This window comes from Podarcis erhardii, assembly GCF_964252035.2.
Source record: "Podarcis erhardii genome assembly, chromosome: 2".
Taxonomy (NCBI): Eukaryota; Metazoa; Chordata; class Lepidosauria; order Squamata; family Lacertidae; genus Podarcis; species Podarcis erhardii.
In genome coordinates, this window is record NC_138498.1 from 126,160,650 (window position 1) to 126,187,854 (window position 27,205).

The 27,205-nt window shown below is 44.5% G+C and overlaps 2 protein-coding genes across 3 annotated transcripts in view; both read right to left on the minus strand.

The window, feature by feature from the left end:
• Positions 1-27,205, minus strand: part of LOC309334740 (uncharacterized protein) — a 117,760-nt gene that overhangs the window by 69,810 nt on the left and 20,745 nt on the right. The gene's annotated exons all lie outside the window — the stretch shown is intronic.
• The window catches only part of LOC309334684 (uncharacterized protein), a 33,154-nt gene continuing 11,501 nt past the window's right edge, over positions 5,553-27,205 (minus strand). For both annotated transcript variants that reach the window (XM_081849235.1, XM_081849234.1), the window contains exon 2: positions 5,553-7,633. In XM_081849235.1, the coding sequence (XP_081705361.1) occupies positions 5,829-7,553 (1,725 nt within the window). In that variant the 5' untranslated portion in view covers positions 7,554-7,633 and the 3' untranslated portion in view covers positions 5,553-5,828. The remainder of the gene's footprint in view (positions 7,634-27,205) is intronic.

Genomic DNA, 27,205 nt, shown 5'->3' on the forward strand with positions numbered 1-27,205 from the left:
TTTGACATCTGGTGGGAGGGCGTTCCACAGGGCGGGTGCCACCACCGAGAAGGCCCTCTGCCTGGTTCCCTGTACCCTCACTTCTCGCAGGGAGCGAACCGCCAGAAGGCCCTTGGAGCTGGACCTCAGCGTCCGGGCAGAACGATGGGGGTGGAGACGCTCCTTCAGGTATACTGGACCGAGGCCGTTTAGGGCTTTCAAGGTCAACACCAAGACTTTGAATTGTGCTTCGAAATGTACTGGGAGCCAGTCTAGGTCTTTCAGGCTCTCCCTCTCCCGTTAAGAAACTACCCACTGGATTCGCCTGGTAAAATGAGTGCAGGAATGACGGACCTTCCAACTCAAGGGGGGGGGGAGGAAGAGGAGCTGTCAATACTTGTGAAACCAGTTTCCCAGAGGGGAGGCTCAGGAAGAATCTCCTGCTAGGGGACTGGAGGACTTTTGGTTAACCCCCCCCCCCTCTGTCTGGGCCTGTATGCACTTGACCTGAGCAACCTGCAGCCTGAGTTAGTGAGGGTCCATCACCTCCTGGCAAATAGAAGGGCAAGAAATGGAGGCAGTGAGAGGTTTTACTTTCTTGGGCTCCATGATCACTGCAGGTGGTGACAGCAGTCACGAAATTAAAAGATGCCTGCTTCTTGGGAGAAGAGCAATGACAAAGCTGGACAGCATCTTAAAAAGCAGTGACATCACCTTGCCGACAAAATCCGTACAGTTAAAGCTATGGTTTTCCCAGTAGTGATGTATGGAAGTGAGAGCTGGACCATCAAGAAGGCTGATCACCGAAGAATTGATGCTTTTCAATGGACTGCAAGAAGATCAAACCTCTCCATTCTGGAGGAAACCAGCCCTGAGTGCTCAGTGGAAGGACAGATCCTGAAGCTGAGGCTCCAGTACGTTGGTCACCTCATGAGAAGAGAAGACTCCCTGGAAAAGAACGTGATGTTGGGAAAGATGGAGGGATGAAGTCCTACGGAGGTTGATTCTGTGCCCCATAATGAAGGGGGTAGTTCATTCTCTAGTTCAGGAGGGAGTTCGGGAAATTGGCGGTCTGATTTCGCTTCCTGTATCATGCCCTGGCATGCGGGGACAGAGTCTTCAGGCATATACAAGTAGATGCCATCCCCGGAACATTTTATTGTGGCATTTAGTTTACAGAGCAGATCTCTGCCGAGGAGGTTTACAGGACTGCTAGTTAGGAGGAAAGTATGCTCTGCCAGTAGGGGTCCGAGAGTGACTTTAGCCGGTTGTGAGAGTGGGCAAGTGCGGGGTATCCCATCCAGTCCCATGATCTTCCTGGTCTCAGACCCTGGTTCCAGGTGGCTGTCGGTTAAGGTGGAGTATGTGGCTCCTGGGTCGATCTCGATAGTACAAACAGGGTCTTCTGGTGATAATGCCAGGACGGGACAAATGGCTTGGGTTGGGTTGGGTTGTCAATATGTCTCCTGGTCATCAGGGGGTGGTTGATTTGGTGGGTGTAAGGGAGGAGCAGTGGCGTTAGTCCAAGGGTGAGTAGTAGTAGTAGTAATAATAATAATAATAATAATAATTTATTTGTACCCTGCCCATCTGGCTGGGTTTCCCCAGCCACTCTGGGCGGCTTCCATAGAAACCAAAAATACACTAAAATATCACATATTTAAAAACTTCCCTGAACAGGGCTGCCTTAAGATGTCTTCTGAATGTCAGGTAGTTATTTATCGCTTTGACATGTGATGGGAGGGCGTTCCACAGGGCAGGCGCCACTACCGAGAAGGCCCTCTGCCTGGTTCCCTGTAGCTTTGCTTCTTGCAATGAGGGAACCGCCAGAAGGCCCTCAGTGCTGGACCTCAGCGTCCGGGCAGAACGATGGGGGTGGAGACGCTCCTTCAGGTATACTGGGCCGAGGCCGTTTAGGGCTTTAAAGGTCAACACCAGCACTTTGAATTGTGCCCTGAAACGTACTGGGAGACAATGTAGGTCTTTCAAGACCGGTGTTATGTGGTCTCGGCGGCCGCCCCCAGTCACCAGTCTGGCTGCCGCATTCTGGATTAGTTGTAGTTTCTGAGTCACCTTCAAAGGTAGCCCCACGTAGAGCTGTTACCAGAAAAATCCGAGGGCTCCCTTGGACAAAAAGTAAAGACACCAACCAGAGTAAATTGGAGAAAATCAAAATAAAAAAAATTCCTTCCAGTAGCACCTTAAAGACCAACTAAGTTAGTTCTAGGTATGAGCTTTCATGTGCATGCACACTTCTTCAGATACACTTCTTCAGATATTCTTCAGAGCTTTCGTGTGCATGCACACTTCTTCAGATGCACACTTCTTCAGATTCTTCAGATGCACACGAAAGCTCATACCTAGAACTAACTTAGTTGGTCTTTAAGGTGCTACTGGAATGAATTTTTTTTATTTTGTTCTTCCTTTTAGCTGTAGGTATAAATTCACGGCCAAAAGCCTTATTCATACACAATTTTCCATTCGATTCCTGCTTTGTTGTTTAGTCGTTTAGTCGTGTCCGACTCTTCGTGACCCCATGGACCAGAGAACGCCAGGCACCTCTGTCCTCCACTGCCTCCCGCAGTTTGGTCAAACTCATGCTGGTAACCTCGAAAAGACTATCCAACCATCTCGTCCTCTGCCGTCCCCTTCTCCTTGTGCCCTCCATCTTTCCCAACATCAGGGTCTTTTCCAGGGAGTCTTCTCTTCTCATGAGGTGGCCAAAGTACTGGAGCCTCAGCTTCACAATCTGTCCTTCCAGTGAGCACTCAGGGTTGATTTCCTTCAGTATGGAGAGGTTTGATCTTCTTGCAGTCCATGGGACTCTCAAGAGTCTCCTCCAGCACCATAATTCAAAAGCATCAATTCTTCGGCAATCAGCCTTCTTTATGGTCCAGCTCTCACTTCCATACATCACTACTGGGAAAACCATAGCTTTAACTATACGAACCTTTGTTAGCAAGATTCCTGCTTACTCGGAAGTAAGTCCTACTCTGCTCCCATGTGCGGAGCCAGCAGTTCAGGCAGCTCTGCTAGCAGGAGGCCAAAGGACCCGGAGTGGTTTGCAACCAGGTGGTTTCCAAATGCTGCCCTTTTTGATACTTTTGATACCTTTTTGATACTAAAGCCCTTCTTGGTCTTTAAGGTGCTACTGGAAGGAATTTTTTTATTTTGTTTTGACCATGGCAGACCAACACGGCTACCTATCTGTAACTTTTTGATACGTTTCCATTTTGTGTGGGGACTGGCCAGATTGAAACCCCCCCCCCATTCAAAAGAAAGACTAGCAAAATATTTCAAAGGCGGAATTTCCAAAAGATTGCACTTTGTCCTGAATTTAAGACAAGTCAATCGAAAAATCATTTTCAACTGTCCTGTGAAAGGAAGGGTGTGTGTGCATTTCTGCAGGCTGATGTCCATCCATCCAGCTGCCCAGGCCCCAGCACCTCCCCCTAAGAGTGAAGGGTCCCAGTCTGGAAATCCCCCCTTCCTGCTGGAGATGAGGCAGTGAGGGATTCCAGACAGGCAGAGGCGCCATTGCTCTGCGATTCCCTTGCCAGCAGAGAGACTTCAAAAGCCCCCACCCAACGCCTCCCCCTTCCCTCATTTGGTATGGAGACTTTTCATCTTGTGGTTGGGTCATTTCAAATCCAGTTTTTCTCTCTTTTAATACTGTTGTTGGTTTCCTTGTTTAAATTATTCTGTTTACTAGTGATATTTCACATAGTGTTTGTGAATGCAAAGCAATTGTGGCTCTTGGGTAGAAACCTGTGATCTAGACATGGCCTAGTCAATCACACCTTGTTTCAACATCCATCTAACACAAGGAAAAGAAAATCCCCCCATCATTTAGCCCGGACACTGAGGTCCACTTCCGAGGGTCTTCTGGCAGTTCCCTCATAATTCCAGGGAACCAGGCAGAGGGCCTTCTTGGTAGTGGCACCCTCCCTGTGGAACACACGCCCCCATAATTTTTATTAATAATTAATATTATTTATTATTATTATTATCATCTTCATCATCAGATGTCAAAGAGAGAAAGTAACTTTTGGAAGGCCTTCAGGGAAATTCTTGATGTTTGACATTTTACATGTTCCTTTGTCATAGAACCAAGCTGGCACCATCCATTGGTTCTGGCAGGGTTCCAGTTCATGGTCAACAAGATTAAACAGATGCACGTTGGACTGATGAGGAGGAGGTGAGGGACCAGGAGTGTTAGGTAACTCTGGGAAATTGTTGACCCTGTGTGCACTGGCTCGGGAAACTGCAAATCTCACGCTGGGGATGTTTAGGGAACCGATTGAAAATACACCTGCCACTCTCCTAATGGTTGTAGTGCAGATCTTGTTGGCATGCAGAGGGTCGCAAGGCCAGCTGGCTAGCCCCAGGTGGGTCATTTCCTTCCAGCCGTCCTACTGCGAAGACCCATCAGCCTCTGCTCCGATGTAAATCAGCGACCCAGGCTTCGAAGCCAGGGCACACTATATCAGCAGAGCGAACTGCGGACACAGAATAGGCGTGAGGCTTGTGGAAGCATACTACAACTACGGATTTATTAATCATAAATCAAGACAAAGAAACATTCCATCTCTCTCTTTGTATTCTCAGAGAGACAGAGAAAAGCAAAAGCTATACGCACAACGGAAGTTCCCAGCATACTGTGCTGGAATGTAAATAGACACGTACCAATCTCATGGCTGCTCCTTAAGGATGAATGGAAATTATTTATGGAGATCTATGGTGTGAACACATTTGGAGTACTGTGCACAGTTCAGTATCTGGGACCTTTCAGTTTGGAGAGAAGACGAGGAAGGAAGGACATGTCAGATAGAATGGAGAAAGAGGATAGAGAAAAGCCCCCCCCCCCAATAAAAATAGAACTCATGGAATCCAGTGAAGCAGGAATGGTGGAAGATTTAGGAGAGCGAAAAGAAGGGTCTCCCCCCCTTCTCTGCATCCAGCCAGTCCATGATGGCAACAGCAACAATAAGATAATTACATCAATAGTATGTATTGTGCTCTGCTGGCAGGAGGACTCCCTCGGATCATGTCAAGTTGCAAAAGTGCAAGGAGGCTTTCCACCCTCAGGGCCTAGAGGGGGATCGTGCCTTGGGGCAGCTGGTGGAATTGGAGGAAGCTGACGCTTAGCACTCTGGGTTTGGGACCTGCCTGAACCTCCTTCCACATTATACTCATCCATATTGTTTCTCGCCTGCGTCATTTTGGGGACAGCATTCCACACACACTTGTATCACCATGTGCCCCCTCCAAACATTGCTCTGAGATGCTCTGGTATGGCCCCTTCTTCCCTGTGCCCCCTTCCCTCCTCATGCAAGACATGCAGCTGGGAACAGAGCCTTTCCTGGTTATGCCAGGGAATGCCATGCATTTAAAAGGTTTCTCCCCAGTGTGACTCCGTGGATGAATTCTAAGGTTTCCACTCTGACTGAAGCTCTTTCCACATTCCATGCACTAAAATGGTTTCTCCCCTGTGAGTGTGTTGATGAATTCTAAGGTTTCCACTAGTAGAGTGAAGCTCTTTCAACATTCCATGCACATAAATGGTTTATCACCTGTGTGACTCCGTTGATGAATTCTAAGGTCTCCACTCTGACTGAAGCTCTTTCCACACTCCATGCATTTGAATCATAGAATCACAGAGTTGGAAGAGACCACAAGGGCCATCGAGTCCAACCCCCTGCCAAGCAGGAAACACCATCAGAGCACTCCTGACATATGGTTGTCAAGCCTCTGCTTAAAGACCTCCAAAGAAGGAGACTCCACCACACTCCTTGGCAGCAAATTCCACTGTCGAACAGCTCTTACTGTCAGGAAGTTCTTCCTAATGTTTAGGTGGAATTTTCTTTCTTGTAGTTTGGATCCACTGCTCCGTGTCTGCTTCTTTGGAGCAGCAGAAATGGTTTCTCCCCTGTGTGACTCCGTTGATGAATTCTAAGGTCTCCACTCTGACTGAAGCTCTTTCCACACTCCATGCATTTGAATGGTTTCTCCCCTGTGTGACTCCATTGATGAATTCTAAGGTTTCCACTCTGACTGAAGCTCTTTCCACACTCCATGCATTTAAATGGTTTCTCCCCAGTGTGACTCAGTTGATGAATTCTAAGGTGCCCACTCCCACTGAAGCTCTTCCCACACTCCATGCATTTACATGGTTTCTGCCCTGTGTGACTCCGTTGATGAATTCTAAGGTGTCCACTCTCACTGAAGCTCTTTCCACACTCCATGCATTTAAATGGTTTCTCCCCCGTGTGACTCCGTTGATGAATTCTAAGGTGTCCACTCTGACTGAAGCTCTTTCCACACTCCATGCATTCAAATGGTTTCTCCCCAGTGTGACTCCGTTGATGAATTCTAAGGTGTCCACTCTGACTGAAGCTCTTTCCACACTCCATGCATTTAAATGGTTTCTCCCCTGTGTGAGTCCATTGATGAATTCTAAGTTTTCCACTCTGACTGAAGCTCTTTCCACACTCCATACATTTAAATGATTTCTCCCCTGTGTGACTCAGTTGATGAATTCTAAGGTTTCCACTCTGACTGAAGCTCTTTCCACATTCCATGCATTTAAATGGTGTCTCCCCTGTGTGACTCCGTTGATGAATTCTAAGGTTTCCACTCTGACTGAAGCTCTTTCCACACTCCATACATTTAAATGATTTCTCCCCTGTGTGACTCCGTTGATGAATTCTAAGGTTTCCACTCAGACTGAAGCTCTTTCCACAGTCCATGCATTTAAATGATTTCTCCCCTGTGTGACTCCGTTGATGAATTCTAAGTTTTCCACCCTCAGTGAAGCTCTTTCCACACTCCATACATTCAAATGGTTTCTCCCCTGTGTGACTCCGTTGATGAATTCTAAGGTGTCCACTCTGACTGAAGCTCTTTCCACACTCCATGCATTTAAATGATTTCTCCCCTGTGTGACTCCGTTGATGAATTCTAAGGCCTCCACTCTGACTGAAGCTCTTTCCACACTCCATGCATTTAAATAGTTTCTCCCCTGTGTGACTCCGTTGATGAATTCTAAGGTATCCACTCCCACTGAAGCTCTTTCCACACTCCATGCATTTAAATGGTTTCTCCCCTGTGTGACTCCGTTGATGAATTCTAAGGTATCCACTCCCACTGAAGCTCTTTCCACACTCCATGCATTTAAACGGCTTCTCCCCCGTGTGACTCCGTTGATGAATTCTAAGGTGTCCACTCTGACTGAAGCTCTTTCCACACTCCATGCATTTAAATGGTTTCTCCCCCATGTGACTCCGTTGATGAACTCTAAGGTTTCCACTCTGACTGAAGCTCTTTCCACACTCCATGCATTTAAATGGTTTCTCCCCCGTGTGACTCCGTTGATGAATTCTAAGGTGTCCACTCTCAGTGAAGCTCTTTCCACACTCCAAGCATTTAAATGGTTTCTCCCCTGTGTGAGTCCATTGATGTTTTCTAAGTTTTCCACTGTCAGTGAAGCTTCTTCCACACTCCATACTTTCAAATTGTTTATGTTCTCTCTTTTCACACTCCAAGTATTTAAATGGTTTCTTCGTTAGTTCCATTGGTCATGGCCCACCAGAATTCTGACTGCCTTCTCCATTGTCTTCTTTCGATGGGGTGGGGAGAAAATCCTATTTGTTTTCTAGGAAGAGAACAAATTACTATTACAATTAGCACCTGCTCTTATTTTAAAGTCTTTTACAATCTCTCCTGTCCTCCATATGTTCCAAATTTTTAGGAAAGGCAAATGAAATAATGTAAAATAATGGTCATGCATCATCAGCCTTTATAACCCTTAATTATTGGTAATGAAGCAGTATTATATTAGAATATGGTTGAACTGTGGGCTTTACGTTTGATAAAAAATGGTTTCTCACAGGAAAGGGAGCTGCTCTATGTTCCATGAACCTGGCCAATATTCATCAGGGTCCTAAGTTCATCATCAAAACAAAACAAATTCCTTCCAGTAGCACCTTAAAGACCAACTAAGTCAGTTCTTGGTATGAGCTTTCGTGTGCATGCACACTTCTTCAGATACACTGAAACAGAAGTTTCCAGGCCCTTCTATATAGTGAGAAGTTGGGGAGGGGTATTACTCAGAAGGGTGGTGGGAATGGGTGATTGGCAGATAGCTGTGATGAGCCTGTTGACGACTCTTAACGACTGCAATAGGTCTTACAGGAAAAAGCAAGGGGTGAAAAGGTGAAAAATGGCTTTGTCATGTATAATGAGATAAGAATCCAAGGTCTTTGTTCAGACCAGGTTTCTCCATGGTTTTAAGTTTGGTGATAAGTTGTAATTCAGCAGCTTCTCTTTCCAGTCTTTTTCTGAAATTCCTTTGTAGTAAAACAGCTACTTTGAGATCTTGTATAGAATGTCCTGGGAGATTGAAGTGTTCTCCTACTGGTTTCTCTGTCTTGTGATTCCTGATGTCCGATTTATGTCCGTTTATTCTTTGGCGTAAGGTCTGGCCTGTTTGTCCAATATAGAGAGCTGAAGGACACTGTTGGCATTTTATGGCATACACAATGTTAGACGATGAGCAATTAAATAGTCCCGAGATGGTATGTGTGATGTTGTTGGGGCCAGTAATGGTGTTGTCCGGGTGTATGTGGCAGCAAAGTTGGCATCTGGGTTTATTGCAGGCTCTGGTGCCAGTGTCCGTGTTAGGTCTGGTTGTAGTATTATTGTGGGTTAGGAGTTGTTTAAGACTGGGTGGCTGTCTGTAGGCAATGAAAGGTCTTCCTCCCAGAGCTTGAGAAAGAGAACTGTCATTGTCCAGGAGAGGTTGCAGATCTCTGATGATGCGTTGTACTGTTTTAACTTGGGAGCTGTATGTGATGACTAGAGGTGTTCTGTTATTTTCTTTTTTGGGTCTGTCTTGCAGCAAGTTCTCTCTGGGTATCAGTCTGGCTCTGTTGATCTGTTGTCTAACTTCATCTGTTGAGTATTTTAGTTCTAAAAAGGTTTGCTGTAGATCTCTTAGGTGAGAGTTCTCTTTCTCAAGCTCTGGGAGGAACAGCCACGCAATCTTAAACAACTCCTAACCCACAATAATGCTATAACCAGACTTAACACGGACACTGGCACCAGAGCCTGCAATAAACCCAGATGCCAACTTTGCTGCCACATACACCCGGACAACACCATTACTGGCCCCAACAACATCACACATACCATCTCGGGAATATTTAATTGCTCATCGTCTAACATTGTGTATGGCATAAAATGCCAACAGTGTCCTTCAGCTCTCTATATTGGACAAACAGGCCAGACCTTACGCCAAAGAATAAACGGACATAAATCGGACATCAGGAATCACAAGACAGAGAAACCAGTAGGAGAACACTTCAATCTACCAGGACATTCTATACAAGATCTCAAAGTAGCTGTTTTACTACAAAGGAATTTCAGAAATAGACTGGAAAGAGAAGCTGCTGAATTACAACTTATCACCAAACTTAAAACCATGGAGAAACCTGGTCTGAACAAAGACCTTGGATTCTTATCTCATTATACATGACAAAGCCATTTTTCACCTTTTCACCCCTTGCTTTTTCCTGTAAGACCTATTGCAGTCGTTAAGAGTCGTCAACAGGCTCATCACAGCTATCTGCCAATCACCCATTCCCACCACCCTTCTGAGTAATACCCCTCCCCACCTTCTCACTATATAGAAGGGTCTGGAAACTTCTGTTTCAGTGTATCTGAAGAAGTGTGCATGCACACGAAAGCTCATACCAAGAACTGACTTAGTTGGTCTTTAAGGTGCTACTGGAAGGAATTTGTTTTGTTTTGACTATGGCAGACCAACACGGCTACCTATCTGTAACTAAGTTCATCATGAAGTTCTTCATCCGCTGCACTATAATCCTCCACCCCTTGGGCCACATTTTGTCCCCTTTGACCTCTAGATCTTTATTCATCACCTGCACAGTCCATTTGGCCTCAGGAGGTGCATACTGACCATTTTGGGAGACCCGTATATAAGTTTAGTGACAAGGCTTGGTGCTTGTGGTCGGTTGAAGGAGTGCTCAGTTGGAGAATGTTCTTGGGGTTGGACCTCCATCTCTCAGCCTTGCATTATGGAATGGAGAGAGCTGGAGATGCAGAAGGAAAGCAGCTGGAGCCTGACCGCTGGGAAGGCTAGATTGAGACACCCACCCCAATTATGATTTATAATAATTATATGCCACCGGGTCTCGCACCCGCCTCCTGACACTGGCTTATCTTAGCGGAGATTCCCTGTCCAGGCCTCTCTCACTGTTCTTCCTCCTTTGCCCTGGGTGGCATAGGGCTTCTGGATATTCTAGCTCTGCTCCAACTGGGAATTCTTTATTAAATTGTTATACCTCTCTTCATCTGAATATCACAAGATAAAAATATGTGTGACACTGAAATAGGTGAGTATTAAAGGTGAATAACACTGGCCAGAGTGGTGCATGCTCTGGTTATCTCCCGCTTGGACTACTGCAATGCACTCTACGTGGGGCTACCTTTGAAGGTGACTCGGAAACTACAACTAATCCAGAATGCGGCAGCTAGACTGGTGACTGGGGGCGGCTGCCGAAACCATATAACACCGGTCTTGAAAGACCTACATTGGCTCCCAGTACATTTCCGAGCACAATTCAAAGTGTTGGTGCTGACCTTTAAAGCCCTAAACGGCCTCGGTCCAGTATACCTGAAGGAGCGTCTCCACCCCCATCATTCTGCCCGGACGCTGAGGTCCAGCGCCGAGGGCCTTCTGGCGGTTCCCTCATTGCGAGAAGCAAAGCTACAGGGAACCAGGCAGAGGGCCTTCTCGGTAGTGGCGCCCGCCCTGTGGAACGCCCTTCCAGCAGATGTCAAAGCGATAAACAACTACCTGACATTCAGAAGACATCTTAAGGCAGCCCTGTTCAGGGAAGTTTTTAACGTGTGATATTTTACTGTATTTTTGGTTTCTATGGAAGCCGCCCAGAGTGGCTGGGGAGGCCCAGCCAGATGGGCAGAGTATAAATAATAAATTATTATTATTATTGTTGTTGTTGTTGTTGGAAAGAAAAGAAAGAAGATGAAAACCATGGTGTGTCCTCCTGAATGTAATATAATAATAATAATAATAATAATAATAATAATAATAATAATGAAGTGTAAAGAAGAAACCAATCTTCAAATCAGTTTCATATTCCCTGGCTGTATTTCTCAGCCATGATTGTGACTCAGAATCTTAGCCACACTTTTTTCTAGAATATCAACTGGATCTCTTTGTAATAGGAGCCAAGCATCCCTGGGATTTCATCCAGACATTCCTTTAGTGTGGGCAGCAGCAGCGGAGAAAGGAAGGAAGCAACTTTGGGGGCAAACCACTTCCTTCAGATGGTCTTTCCCAGCGGCCAGCAGGGTTGATAAACTGCTCAGTGTGGACACCTTGGCTTTATAGTGTTAGGGTCTGGATACCAATCACAATCCCTCAGAAATGTCTCAAGAACCCTTAAGATCCAGTTCCACCAACTCCCAAGTAACACTGAGCCCTAGAGGAACCTTCTGTGCTGAGTTGAGGCATCTCTGGTCCTCCAGATGTGGTTGGACTCAAAGTACCACCTGCCCAAGCAAGGATGGCCCATGGCCAGGGAGGATGGGAGTCTTATCTGGTGGGACACACTTTCCCCTTCTACCACTTCCTCTGAAAATGCGGAATGGGGGAGGTGGGGCACATTGACGCAAGGGGGACATTGACACACCAATAATCAAGAAATGATATTCGTGTCACGACATCACCCAAATGTGCCTATGCATGTGTGAGTAGAACAGTTGCGACTGCGCTGGCTGCCAGTTAGCCGTTGGCGTTTGAAGAGAGTAGGTGTGTTTTTAGCACGACCATCTAAAAATTATGTGAAATGTAAAAGTGTTCCAACACTTTTTTATGGCATTTAGTTAAGATTTAAAAATACCAAAGGCAAGTTATTCCACTCAGTAATCAGGATTACAGGTGATTTTCAAATAAGTTCAGTGGCTTTATTAACAATTGTTAGATTTTTGAAAATTTCCGTTGGCGCACTTTGATACACTAAGGGTTAGCGCCTCCAGTAATGGCTGAATTCCTCTGATCGGGAGGAACTTGCTTTGTGGAAATCTGGGTCTGGCCGCCACGGCGAAGGCGGAGACCCACTAAAAATCACAGGCGGGAGAAGCCTGTGAACGTGGGATTCGGCTGGCACCTTTTGCACCTCCTCTACTCGTGGGGAAACCCGTTTTCGGGGATCCGGAGTGACGTGGGGTGAGTGGCGCGGTGCTTCGAATTGACTGCTTCTTTCACGGAGTGAAGCCGCATTGCTGTTGCCGGAGAGCGCTGACTTTTGATTCTAAAACAACTACCCGTGAGTAGAACGGAAAATTGGATCTTTAAACGTCTTAATTTGGCACTGAAACGGGGAGGTTTCAAACAGGAAGTCCGCCTCCCCTTTTTATAAATAGACTGAAGCAAAGAGGCTGCAAGCTAAAGTCTTGGAAAGCCTTCCGTAAAGGATTAAACTTCCATCGGTTAAAATCACTAACCCCCCCCCTTGGAAGCAGGAGAAGAGGGGGGAAATTTTGGACCGTGTAAGCCTGCAGGAGAGAGTGAAGAAAGTCAAATTACCACCGCTCTGAACCTGGAAACGGGCTGCTAGTAAGACCGACGTTTTGGAATTGCCCATTGAATGTGAATAGATCGTTCGTTGACAGCTAGTTAAATAAGAGAAATACATTGTTTCCATTGTCTCCCTCAGCGTTTAAAAAGGAGTAAAAGTAACTGAAAATTGAAACTAACTTTATTGTTTGAACTGTGCTTAAAAGGATTGATACAGGACTTCCGGAGGTGGCGCGAACGGCAATAGTTGCCCTCTTCTAACCGGGAAGCTCCGCTGAGAACGGGTCGTCCGCTGCGGCGAAGCGGAGACCCACTTTGAAAAACCACAGGCGGCAGAAGCCTGTGGTCTCAGGACCCGGTGGGCGCCAGGAGCAGCCCCCGAAACGTTGAAGGGACCCCGTAAGGGGCTCCGGATCGCGGAGGGGGTAGCGGCGCTGTGTGTCGTCTCGCAATCAACGGAGCGAAGCCGCGTTGCTGCTGTCGGTGAGCGCTGACCTTTCTTCCTGAAACTTCTGATTCGGAAAGTAACAACCCGTGAGTAATAAGGACTTTACAAAACTTTAAGATCTAAAAATATCGAATTTGGCTGAAAGCGGAGTGACGAAAAACAGGAAGTCCGTCTTCCGCTGACACTGAACTTCAAAGTAAAGAGCTGGAGGAGTGGAGGCAAAGAGTGAACTTTCAACCTAACTGATCTGGGCACCCACTGAAATTACTTTTAAGCAGATTAAGGACTCTAAGTAATTGATCTTATGACTTCTATTGGGATTGTGATACCTTTCTTCTATTTGGATTACAATTTAAGTAAGAAACCCAGGCGCTGGAACTGCCTGAGCAACTGAGCAGTCAGCCTGCAGATTTGGATACTTTGAATTTAAACTTTGAAACATTCTGAGGGAGTTTGGACTTGCTACTTTGAAGCACCTTTCGGAATTCCAGTAAGCACTGTCTGAAACGTTGTGGCTTTTTAAATACTAACTCTGCTAAAACCTATCTTAGTGAAGGTTCTTGGACATTGAATTAGACTTTATTAATTTTATTGGAATTGATCTCTTCCCTAAAGACATTTTAAGCTCCCCCTAGAGGATTTGGGACTTACAGCAGTGACATTGTTTTACTTTCCTTTTCCCGGCCTCCTGTTTGACTGTTACCATCTGGGCCGTTGTTTTCTCATGGGAACAACTCAGCTTGACCTTGACTTTTAGATAACTTTGGGATGAGTGGCGCAAAAAGAAAGGGACCAAAAACCAGACAAACAACTCTAACAACTTTAACTGCAGCCTCACAGGCACGCAGATCATCTGTGCCTACTTTGCCTTCTGAGGAAGAAGCTGCTTCTCTGCCACGGGCAGGGGAGGGAGAAACTGAGGAATTACAATTGGAAGATATGGCCTCAGGAGCAACTGGCTCTATTTTAGAGAAAATTCTTGAAAAATTGGAATCTTTGGATAAAAAAGTTGATCAGCAAACAGCTAAAATTGATCAAAACACAGAATGTTTAAATAGACTAACTGGACAAGTTGCACAGAATGCACAAGCAATTGGAGAACTGAAGGAGGCTGCAGGTGAAAATCAGAAATTGGCTGAGGATACCAGCCAAAGATTGGGAGAGTTAGAAAAAGAGGTAAGACCACTCAGTAAACAAGTAGGTAAACATCAGACCTATCTTTCCATGACAGAACTGCGGAACAGGGAGACCAACTTAAGGATAAGGTCGGTACCAGAAGTGGAAGAAGGCAACCTAGCTGAGTTTCTGACTAAAGAATTTTCCAAGTTTTGGAACCTAGAGGAAAAAGACTTTAAAATCGTATCAGCTTTCAGGCTTGGAAGACTTACAAAGAAAGAGAAGCCCAGAGACTGTTTGATAACACTGAGATCAAAGGAGGAAAGGGACAAGATTTTGGACCTGCATTACGGAAAGTTACTGGACATTTCGGACAAAAGAATTGAAATTTACAAGGACATTCCTAAACAACTGTTGGATCTTAGATCTGACTATTTGGAACTAGTAAGATTGTTGAGGAGCAACTCAATCATCTTCAGATGGGATTTTCCCCAAGGACTATCTTTCACTTTTAGAGGGAAGAAGATTAAAATCAGAACACTGGAAGACAGAGATAAGTTTCTGACTGCATACGGAGAGGACCTTCATAAAGGACTTGAACTACCCTCGGGGCCTGAACCACCAGGGGTACCTGCACCCTCGGACCCTGAAGACCCGGAGAACAAAGTACCACCCCAAGGAAAATAACCAGATTTATTCAGGATGTCTCTGCAACTTTTGAGCTGGAATATAAATGGCTGTAACATCCCGGAAAAAAGGAGGAAAATTTTTCACATATTAAAAAAGGAACAATTGGACATTATTTGTTTACAAGAAACACATGTGACGAGGCTCCACAGAAAAGTATTAATAAATAAAAGGCTTGGCCAGGAATTCATATCTTCGGACATAGTAAAGAAGAGAGGTGTGGTGATATATGCAAAAGAGAGCCTCTCACCTAAATTTCTATTCAAAGATGAACACGGAAGAATTTTGGCAATCGAAATACAACATCAAGGAGAGAAAATCCTGATATTAGGAATTTATGCTCCAAATGAAGGGAAATCAGAATTTTACAAGAAGTTGCATGAGATTATGCTGGATTATCTGGACTACAACAACATCATTATGATGGGAGATATGAATGGGGTCGTATCAACTAACATGGATAAGTCACAAAGCCAAAACGTTACAAAAGACGGAAGACTACCAAAGACCTTCTTCGAAATGACAGACAATATGGATTGGATTGATATTTGGAGAATGAAGAACCCCTTGGGAAGAGAAGGAACATTTTTCTCTGAAGCCCAGCTGACTTGGACAAGAATCGACCAAATATGGATAACTAGAGGTCTGGCACCCAAGGTCAGAAAGGTGGAAATCTGCCCAAAGACCTGCTCCGACCATAATGCACTGAAAATGGATATGACACTATTACCAACCGGTTCCTTTAGATGGAAGATGAATGACAATTTGTTTAGAGATCAGGAGATCATTAAGAAGGCCCAAAAAGCTTTGAAGGACTACTTTGAGATAAACATGAACACTACGGTGGAAAAAAGAACCATTTGGGATGCAAGCAAAGCCGTCATGAGGGGGTTCTTGATACAACAGAATGCTGTAAAGAAAAGGACACAAAATGAGAGGAAATATAAGATTTTGGAGAAAATTAAAGAATTAGAGAAGAAGTTAAGATTAAATCCGAAGTCACAGCCGATTCTGAGAGAAATCAAACTTCATCAAGCACAATATTCTAAACTGATAAATCAGGAAATAGAGTGGAAGATTAAACTAATGAAACAAAAAACCTTTGAATCGGCAAACAAATGTGGGAAACTGCTAGCGTGGCAGTTGAAGAAGAGACAAAAATTAAACACAGTTACAAATTTGGAAATTGAAGGAAGAAAGATTCAGAACCCCGTGGAGATTAGAAAATGTTTTCAGAAATATTTCAAAAAATTATACACTCAAGGGCCGCAGGATGAGGTTGAGATTAAACAATTTTGGGGGGAAAATGGACTAAAAAAACTGTCACAAGAAAATAGATCACTCCTGAACAGTAAAATAACACGACAAGAGATTGAACAAGCCATTCAGAATATGCAACTGGGCAAATCTCCAGGGCCAGACGGGTTGACCTCCAAGTATTATAAGACATTAAAAGACTACTTGATACAACCACTGATGGAGGTCAGCAACGAAATTATGGAGGGGAAGAGGGCGCCGGAATCGTGGAAGGAAGCCTTCATCACATTGATACCAAAATCAGAAATTGAAAAGACACAACTCAAGAACTATCGTCCCATCTCCCTTTTAAATGTGGATTACAAAATATTTGCAGATGTTTTGGCAAGTAGACTTAAAAGAGTTCTAAATGAAGTAATTCATAAAGACGAGGCAGGCTTTCTCCCAGGTAGACACATGTTTGCTAATACAAGGAACATTACTGACATTTTGGAACTTTTGCAAACAGACATAAACACAAAAGCAGTGTTAATTTTCATAGATGCGGAGAAGGCCTTTGATAATATCTCTTGGAAATTTATGAAGGGAAATCTAAAAGAAATGGGAGTGGGATGGGGTTTTGAGAATGGGATTGATGCAATATATTCAGAACAAAAGGCTAAATTGATAGTTAACAATGTGGTTACAGAAGAGTTTAAAATTGAAAAAGGAACACGACAAGGCTGCCCGATTTCCCCTTTGCTATTTATTTCGGTTCTGGAGGTGCTCTTGAATATGATCAGAGGGGACCGGTTGGTGGAAGGGATTCAGGTCGGAGCGAAACAATATAAACTTAAAGCCTTTGCAGATGACCTAGTTTTGACTTTGCAGGAGCCAGAATCTAGTACAAAAAGAGTATTACAACTGATTCAAGACTTTGGTCGGGTGGCGGGATTTAAACTAAATAAACAGAAAACTAAGGTGTTGGGGAAAAAATTGACAGATACAGAGTCAGAACAGTTTCAGAGAGAAACAGAACTAACTGTGGTAAAAAAAGTAAAGTACCTAGGGGTAAATATAACAGCAAAAAATCTGAGCCTATTTAAGGATAATTATGAAAAAGGTTGGTCTGAAATTAAGAGAGACTTGGACAGTTGGACAAAATTGAAACTTTCTTTGTTAGGCCGAATTGCTGCTATTAAGATGAATGTATTGCCAAAGATGTTGTTTTTGTTTCAAACATTGCAGATTGTGGACAAGACGGAGTGCTTCCGGAAGTGGCAGAGAGATATTTCTAAATTTGTCTGGCAGGGCAAAAAGCCCAGAATTAAGTTTAATATATTAACTGATGCGAAAGAAAGAGGGGGCTTTGCCCTGCCAGACTTAAAACTGTACTATGAAGCCGCAGCTTTCTGCTGGCTAAAAGACTGGCTACTTCTCGAAGACACTGATGTGTTGGATCTGGAAGGTTTTAACAATGCTTTTGGTTGGCATGCATACTTATGGTATGACAAGGTTAAGATCAATAAGGCCTTTAAGAACCATATTGTCAGGAAAGCAGTATTTAATGTCTGGACAGAATACAAAGACTTATTGGAAAACAAAACTCCGAGGTGGCTTTCTCCTCTGGAAGCTAAGGCCCGAAAAAGACCCAATATGGAGGCCAAATGGCCAAAATATTGGGAAATATTAGAAAAAGATGGAGACAATTGGAAATTGCAGAGTTTGGAGAAAATGAAGGACAAAGTGCGAGACTGGTTACATTACGCTCAGATTAAAGAAGTTTTTAAAAATGACAAAAAGTTAGGGTTCCAGGTGGAGAAATCGAAGTTGGAAACAGAATTGTTAGAACCAAAGACTAAGGTATTATCAAGAATGTATAACTTGCTGTTAAAATGGAATACACAAGACGAAATGGTTAAATCAGCTATGATAAAGTGGGCACAGGACATTGGGTATAATATCATGTTTGAGGACTGGGAAAGGTTGTGGACCACTGGGCTGAACTTCACTGCATGTAATGCTCTGAAGGAAAATGTAATGAAAATGAAATACAGATGGTACATGACCCCAGTTAAACTTGCCAAAATATACCATTTGTCTGATAATAAATGTTGGAAATGTAAAGAAAATGAAGGAACATTCTTTCACCTCTGGTGGACCTGCCCTAAAGTGAAGGCCTTCTGGGAAATGATATATAATGAGTTGAAAAAGGTATTTAAGTATACCTTCACTAAGAAACCAGAAGCCTTCCTTCTGGGTATTGTCGGCCAGAAGGTGTTAAAGAAGGACCGAACATTTTTTATGTATGCAACAACGGCAGCAAGGATACTCATCGCTAAGAACTGGAAAACTCAAGATCTACCCACACTGGAAGAGTGGCAGATGCAGCTGATGGACTATATGCAACTGGCCGAGATGACTGGCAGAATCCGAGACCTGGGAGAAGAGAGGGTTGGAGAAGACTGGAAGAAATTTAAGATTTACTTACAAAAATATTGTAATTTGGTTGAATGTTAAGAAGGATGCTAGATCATAAATAATTGTCCACCACTGAATTAGATCTGAATTTGACGATAAGTGAGATTAAGGAAAATATAAATTTTCTGGAGAACTGCTAGATTCTATTTAAATGAGCGGATATAAGATTGTAAACAAGATGATAATTTGCTTGAAAAATTTTTATAACGATGTAAGTGGGAGCGGGAGACGTGAGGGAGTCCAAAGAAGCGATGAAACTATGTTATGGAATAAGTAATGTTGTTTATTATTTATGTATTTGTATTCAAAAAACTTTAATAAATATTTATTAAAAAAAATTAAAAGGATTGATACAAATAGAAATTGTTTCCCTCTAGAAGAAGCTTTTGAAATTGTTACATGAGTTGAGCTGGGGGGATCTCCAGCTGCAAGATAAAAAACTGTGAGAATCTGGGACTGACCTTGGATTGTTAAGAATGTTGACAGAAGAAGCCTTAGTGGTTGCATTATGTAAGATAAATGACTCACTGGAACAGCTCCATAAGAACACGGATGTGATGACTATAAAAATTGATAACTTGGGACAAAAAGTGACTAATTTTGGACAAAAAGTGAACATTAATACAGAAACTATTCAGGAATCGATACAGGGATCTACTTTGACATGGCAAATTGTAGAGAAGGCGGGGGAGAAAGTTGTCGTTGCTGAACCTAAAATAGCACAAGTGGACAGGGAGAGAGCCCCAGCCTTACAGATGTAATTTGATGACTATAAGTTGATGCCTTTTATGATTGAATTTAGGGAAAGTCAGATTTTGAGGATTGGAGCCCCGCTTGGACTGGAGAAGGAAAGTTGGATAGATCCCTTCATGCAGGGATTTATTGACCTCTGGGACCTGGACTTGGGTCAGGAGGAGATTGGAGTTGTGGGGACCTCCAGATTTAGAGGAACTTTGAAATACGTCCTGAAATATCTTTGGGATCTTAGTTTTAACTATGGAGATTTGGCTGAACTGTCGAGAAGGAATAAAAACATTGCTAGGTGGGAATTTCCCCGAGATCTACTCTTCAGCATCAAAAGAAGGAAAATAAGAACAAGATCAGCAGAAGACAAAGCAAAGTGCATGTATAAATATGTAGAAGACTTGCAGAAGGGACTTGGAAAAGAGTTAAGAGCCTTGGACAGAAGATCACCAGGTTGATGGACTATATGGAATTGACGGAGATGACTGGCAGGGTCCGAGACCAGGGAGAGGAGACGGTGGGAGAAGATTGGAAAAAGTTTAAAGTTTATCTATGGAAATACAGTGGTGCCCCGCAAGACAAATGCCTCGCAAAACGGAAAACTCGCTAGACAAACGAGTTTTCCATTTTGGAGTTGCTTCGCAAAACGAATTTCCTATGGGCTTGCTTCGCAGGACGAAAATGTCTTGCGAGTTCCTGCGGGGGGGTTTTCCTCCCCCCCTTTTTCTAAGCCGCTAAAAGCCGCTAATAGCGCTAATCCGCTAAGCCGTCAATGGGCTTGCTTCGCAAGACAAAAAAAAACGCAAGACGAAGAGACTCGCGGAACGGATTCTTTTCGTCTTGCGAGGCACCACTGTAATGTAAAATTAATGAGTGTTAGAAAAATGTTGGAATGAAATTATATGGCTTTAGTAAAAATGTTATAAGGAATTAAGCATAAATAAGTATTTTAGTATTAATGGAAAATAAGGTTAAAATATGTTGAGATAACTATATGACAGAAAATAGAGAAAGGTGGAAAGGACTTGCTGAAATAATTTATAGAAATGGAATACAAAAAGGGAGGTGAGAGGAGGTCGATGAAACAAGGGAATGAAAGAGAGGGTATTGAGATGGTATGATGTGTGTTCTTTTTGAATTGTTTTTGTTGTTGTTTTGTTTAATGTGTTAATGTCATGTTGTGTATTGTTTATATAGTGTATTGCAGTGTTTCCCAACCGGTGTTCCGCGGCACACTAGTGTGCCGCGAGACGTTGCCTGGTGTGCCGTGGGAGAGGCGGGTGAGTCGGGCGGCGAGAGTCGGGCGGCGAGAGGCGGGCGGCGGCGGCGAGCACACGAGGGGCGGCGAGCGAGCTCCCTCCCACATCCCATCGCCGCTCGCTTCCCAAATCTCCATCCCAAACGCTCCGAGCCACTCCAAGAATCCCTAGGACGAAAGCAGCATCGAATTTCCGCCAATTAAAAAAAAAAAGCCTTATTGCCACCCTCTTCTAACCAATCGGAGCACAGCAGCGAGGAGGCTAAGATTACTCCTAGGAGCTGTAAGGGGAAACGCTGATAGGCAGCTAGCCAATGGGCAAGGTGCTCTCTAAAGTGGGGTGATGCTGCCCAGCTAGAGAATTAGGAGGAGGAGGCTGGTATTAGGAGGTAGCCAATGGCCACAGGGGGGTGGGGGCAGGGTTGGCTGCTGCGCCGCAATTGGCAGCCCTGTAAACCACTTAGAAAATAGAGGCTGGGGTCGCTGCGCGAATGGCAGAGGAGCTGTCAGAAGAGGCTGTCTGCTGTCTGAAAGGGAGATAAGAGTGCCACCTCCCGCAGCCAATGGCTTTGGCATACCTGAGCGGCGCAGCCCAATCGAGGCTTTGGTGGGCGGGGCGGCGGGGGTGAGCCGCCTCCGTGCTCTGAGGAGAGACTTCTGTGGTGGAGGTTGTTGTCGGCGGCGGCAGAGATGGAGCCGTCGGGCTGGATGCGCGCCGGGATCCTCCTGCTGTTGGCGGCCCCGCTCTACGGCCGCGAGCTCCCTCCGGTGAGGGGGGAGGCATGTGAGGGACGCGGGCTGGAGCTTGACGCAGGTGCAGGGAGGGAGACGCACCTGAGGCAGCGTCAGCCTTGGCCTCGCCTCGGCGCCCCAGAACTCTCACAGTCGGCGCCTCTGAACATGTGCAGAGTGTGTTTCGCTGACAGCCACGTAAGATACGGCAGCAGCAGGCAGCAGTTTTTCAGCGTGGGTCAACAACGTTGCTCAGAAGGAGGGTTGAGCCCAGCCACCTCTCTCTGAGGAAGCAGGCAGCATTAAGAAGCTGGAGTGTGTTTGTTTGTGTTGGTGTGGTGTGATGCAGCTCATATGTGGAGAGGAGGAGAGAGAGAGAGCCACACCTGTAGAAGTGAGAGTGCAGAATGGCCAGGTAGTTGTGTAAGGACGAGAGGGACTGGTGCATAGGTATAGTGAAGCAGGACAGATTGAGAAAGGATACAAAAGGAATGGGTGGACTCTACACTTTCCCCAAATCAAATGAGCAACCTCAGGACTGCTTTGAGGCTTTAAAATGTGGCAGAAGCTGATCAATGGCCTCCTCTGCCTCATTTGGTTTAGTCCTGAGAGCATTTCCCCCCACATTTGTGGGACCTTCATAGCTGAGAATCATTGACATTCACAGACTAAAGGCTAGTTTACAACACTGCACACAGCCACTGCGTTTTGTGTTAAAAGCTGATGTGTGCTGTGTTCAGTATAGGGGGCTGACATTCATGTGACCAGCTGCAGTTGCATGGCAGGAAGTTTCTAGAGTTTGACACCAACTCATTCCCCCAAAGCTCGCTGCTATACACGTGAACAAGCCCTAAATTGGTGTGTTTAGCTTTTCAAGCATGATTGCTATAAAAACTAAATACAGAGAGAGACTGAGAGCTGTTGACGAAGAGCTACGTGTGTGTCTTTCTTCGATTCCAGCCAGAATATCAGCTTTGTGTTCAGCCAAACAGGCCCAGGTTGCGCACTGAATAAAGTATTTTATAATTTTTCATATTTCTGTTTACTTACTATTTCATAATAAAGTAATTATAAAATACTTTCTTTGTGTTTATTTGATTACTATTAAAGAGAGTTACTTTATATATAGTCAATATAGGCACAGAGTTAATTTTTTAAACATTTTCTAATGGTGGTGTGCCTCGAGATTTTTTTCATGAAACAAGTGTGCCTTTGCCCAAAAAAGGTTGGGAAACACTGGTGTATTGTATTGTTTTTTCTTTCTTTTTTTCTTTTTTTCTTTTCTTTTCTCTTTTCTGTAAGATTTAAAAGTAATAAATATTATTTTTAAAAAAAGATTTAAAAGTACCAAAGGTAAGTTATTCCACTCAGTAATCAGGATTACAGGTGGTTTTCAAATAAGTTCAGTGGCTTTATTAACAATTGTTAGATTTTTGAAAATGTCCGTTGGGGCACTTTGATACACTAAGACATGGGACGCATTGATATGTATAAAAGTGCCCCGCTTAGTGTACAATAATCTCTAAACTCATTAAATTTGAAAAGAACAAACCTGTTGTTTACTACGTGGCCAAAGTCATTTCTAAATATAATATGATTTCAAGGATGTTGTTTTACGGTTGCCAAAACCAACATCTTGAACACCATCTCTTTATACTTTTTCTATTGACTTATGTGGATATAATGTGTAACAGAAGCTAAGTGTTAAGTACCGTATTTTTCGCCCCATAGGACTGTCACAGCTAAAATGGCCGCTGTTTCTTTAATGCGAATAAAGCTGGGTCAGCATGACTCAGCGGTCTGCACCAAGTTGTATATATAAGTGAGAAATGTTAGTTTGTTGCTGAGGCTGGTGTTTGGGTTGGTTGGTTGGTTGGTTGGTTGGTTAGTTAGTTAGTTAGTTAGTGCTGGTGTGTATAGTTATTCAGTCGTGTTTTGCACAAAGACTTTTAAGAATAAAACTCTGCAAGGATATTCTCGTGGACTCTTTTTGTGCCGACAAGGAGACTGAGGAGACAAAGGGAGGTCAGAACCCTTTCCTTCTTTTTTTTTTTGCTTTTTACAAACACTGACAGGTTATGGGCCCAGTGTTTCTGAGCATCTGCAGAGTGCAAAATGACTGACAGCATCTCAGCAGGGAGCTGGTGAGTCCTGGTTGTTGCAGTTGGAGCAGTTGGTGGCAAGCTGTAACTGTCTGCAGTGACGCTGGAGCGGCTAGGATCTGAGGATCAGCAAAGCACTCAGTGTCGGCTACTGGAACAGTTTGAACTGCTAGAGGACCACAGAGCGGCTACACCAGTTGCAGAGCCAGGCGGGACCTGAGGGTCAACAGAGGCAGCAGCTAGAAGCCGGTGAGTGCCAGCCAGGACCAGCCAGTTGGACTCTAAAGAGAGAGTCAGGAGAGATTACTGGAGGCCCCACAGAAGGGGCTCAGCAGAAATGGCAGATTTCCAGCCTTCCCAAGTTGTAAATGGAGCAGAGACAGCAATCGACGCAGAAACGTAAGCAGAAGGGGTTCTCTTCAGGGAAGAACACACGTTCTGCTCAGTTTGTTTCTGCTTTTTCTCGAGAGGAGAGGAAGATACCTCGAGGAACATGGTTGCTGGACTCTGGGAGCAGCAGGATTATCTGCGACCGTCAGGAGGACTTTAAGACCCTGGGGAAGCCAGCTGATGGAAAAGACTCAATCTATCTTGCTGATGGTCGTAGAAGCAAGATTGATTGCCAGGGAACATGTTTCCTGTAGTGCTTGAACACTACTCTACCAGAGACTCTGTTTGTCAGCAGTTTGGACTATTGTTTGCTGTCTGTAAGCTGTTTGATTAATGCAGGGTATAGAGTTAACTTGAGAAGTAGAGACATCACCTTGCCAACAAAGGTTCGTATAGTTAAAGCTATGGTTTTCCCAGTAGTGATGTATGGAAGTGAGAGCTGGACCATAAAGAAGGCTGATCGCCGAAGAATTGATGCTTTTGAATTATGGTGCTGGAGGAGACTCTTGAGAGTCCCATGGACTGCAAGAAGATCAAACCTCTCCATACTGAAGGAAATCAACCCTGAGTGCTCACTGGAAGGACAGATTGTGAAGCTGAGGCTCCAGTACTTTGGCCACCTCATGAGAAGAGAAGACTCCCTGGAGAAGACCCTGATGTTGGGAAAGATGGAGGGCACAAGGAGAAGGGGGCGGCAGAGGACGAGATGGTTGGATAGTGTTTTCGAGGTTACCAGCATGAGTTTGACCAAACTGCGGGAGGCAGTGGAGGACAGAGGTGCCTGGTGTTCTCTGGTCCATGGGGTCACGAAGAGTCGGACACGACTAAACGACTAAACAACAACAAATAGTGTTAACTTCACGCAGGATGGCTGTCTGATAAAGAATGGAACTCAGGTATGTGGCCATGCAAAGATGGAGAATGGGTTATATGTAATGCAGGACAAGCCTGTTAAAGCAGCTCAGGTGGTTCAGGAAAATTTACCAGTTCATAAGGGGTGTGTACATGAACTGCACAGAAAACTGGGTCACGCCAATTTCCGTGGGCTTTCAGAGATGCAAAAGGTGTGCAAAAACCTAAAAGTAAATAGCTGTAATTGTTTCCTAGATTGCAATGTATGTAAAATGGCCAAATCTAAGAGGAAGCCTGTGGCTTCTAAAAGTGACAGAGTATCTAAAGAGGTTTTAGAACTTGTCCATTGTGACGTGATAGGCCCTTTTCCACAAAAGACTGAAGGGGACGCCAGATATGCTTTTCTGGTAATAGATGATAAATCACGTTTCAGTTGGTTGTTTTTGTTAAAGCAGAAATCTGAGTGTGTCCCCACATTCAGAGAATGGGTTGCCCAAGCTGAAAAGCTCTTCACTCGCCCTGTTGTGCAGTTGCAAACAGATAGGGGCGAAGAATTTCTGAACAAACAATTTGGGGCATGGCTGCGACATAGGGGATCATTCATTGCTTGACTAACTCTTATAGCCCTGCTGAAAATGGTCTGTGTGAAAGGCGTGGGGCTGTGATACAGTCAGTAAAGGACTGCCTGCTAGTGGATGCAGGATTGGGTCACAACCATAGGCTGTGGGGCGAGGCTCTCCTGACAGCAAACTTTTTGATTAATAGAACCTGGTCTAGCTCTATAAAAGATATTCCTTATCGTGTATTGTTTGGGAAAGAACCAGAGTGGACAATGCTCCATAACTGGGGTGCTGGGGCACATGTAAATATTCCCAAAGCTCAGCGCCAGAAAGTGGCGCTAGAGCGCGGAAACTGCGGTTTGTGGGATATCAGTCCTATGGCAAAGGGTGGCGTTTCAATCTACACCCAGGACGCGTGGTTCTGTCACGAAGTGCAGACTTCGCTGACCAGGACAGATGGACTGCGATCCATGCCAACCCAGACTGCCTACTGCCCCTGCAAGTAAGAGAAGAGGCTTCTTCTCAGCCATTGGCAACACAGGAGCAGGATGAGGAGGAGGCACAGATTTCCCCCAAAGATGTGGCAATAGATAATACTACTTCTCTAGAGGAAGAAGAAGAAGAGCCAGAGATAAGGGGGGAAGAAGAAGTAGTTGTGCCTAGGCGCTCCTAGCGTTCAAACAAGGGCGTACCTCCTCAGCGTTTTACCCTAGGAGGAGTGAGAGTATGCAATGTGAGTTGTGTGGAACCACAAAGTTATAATGAAGTCTTAGACTTACCCCCTGGGGAACGTGCTTTGTGGGAACAAGCTATGAAAGAAGAAATGGACTCTTTTAAAGGTAACAAAGTGTTTGAGGTCATAATGCCGCCCCCTGGTGGCAGAGTGGTGTCATGCAAGTGGGTTTACAAAAGGAAAACCCTTGCATCTGGGGAACCACGTTTTCGAGCCAGATTAGTAGCCAGAGGGTTCACTCAGATTAAAGGGGAGAGTTATGATGAAGTGTTTTCTCCCACTGTAAAGAGTGAAACTTTTCGTTTAATGCTTTCCATTGCTGCTGTAAGACAACTAGCAGTGCACCATTTTGATGTTGGTGCTGCATATCTGCATGCAAATTTAGACCATGAAGTGTTCATGAGACAACCCCCTCCTGGGTTTGAAGAGGAGAATGGTGCAGTCTGGCGTTTGAAAAAAGCTGTTTACGGTCTCCAACAAAGTGGAAGGTGTTGGAACCAGTGTTTAAATGAAGCCCTTGTAAAAACTGGTTTTAAAAGGAGTGTGGCTGATCCATGCCTGTACACCAAGGGGACAGGCAACAAATATCTAATGCTCTTAGTCTTTGTTGATGATTTGCTTGTAGCAGGGAGTTCCACAGATGAGATCCAGAAGCTCACAAGTCAACTGGAAAAGAGGTTTAAGCTTAAAGCCTTAGGGCCTGTAAGCAATTACTTGGGAGTAGAAGTAAGGCAGGAAGCTGATGGAAGCTTCCTATTGAACCAGAAAGAGAAAATTCTTCATTTGATAGAGCAGTTTGGCATGGAAAACTGCAAGCCAGTTCAGACTCCCATGACACCAGATTTTCCAAAGACAGTGTGTGATGATGAATTGGATCAGCCTGAGTTGTATCACTCAAAAATAGGATCACTGTTGTATTTAAGCCAGTGGTCAAGGCCAGACATTGCATGTGCTGCAAATGTTCTGAGTCAACGTGTATCTAAACCCAGTACTGCCGATTGGTGTGCTTTGAAAAGGCTTATCAGATATCTAAAAGGGACATTAAATGCATGTTTGAAGATATCTAGTACACAAGACGAAAAACTAGAAGTATTTGTTGATGCGGACTGGGGAAGCTGTGTAGCTACCAGAAAATCTACAAGTGGAATGGTTATGATGTTTGCCAATTCCCTAATTGGATGGAGGTCAAAGAAACAAGGATTTGTTGCGACCTCATCCTGTGAGGCAGAATATGGGAGCCTGTCGCTAGCATGCAATGAAAT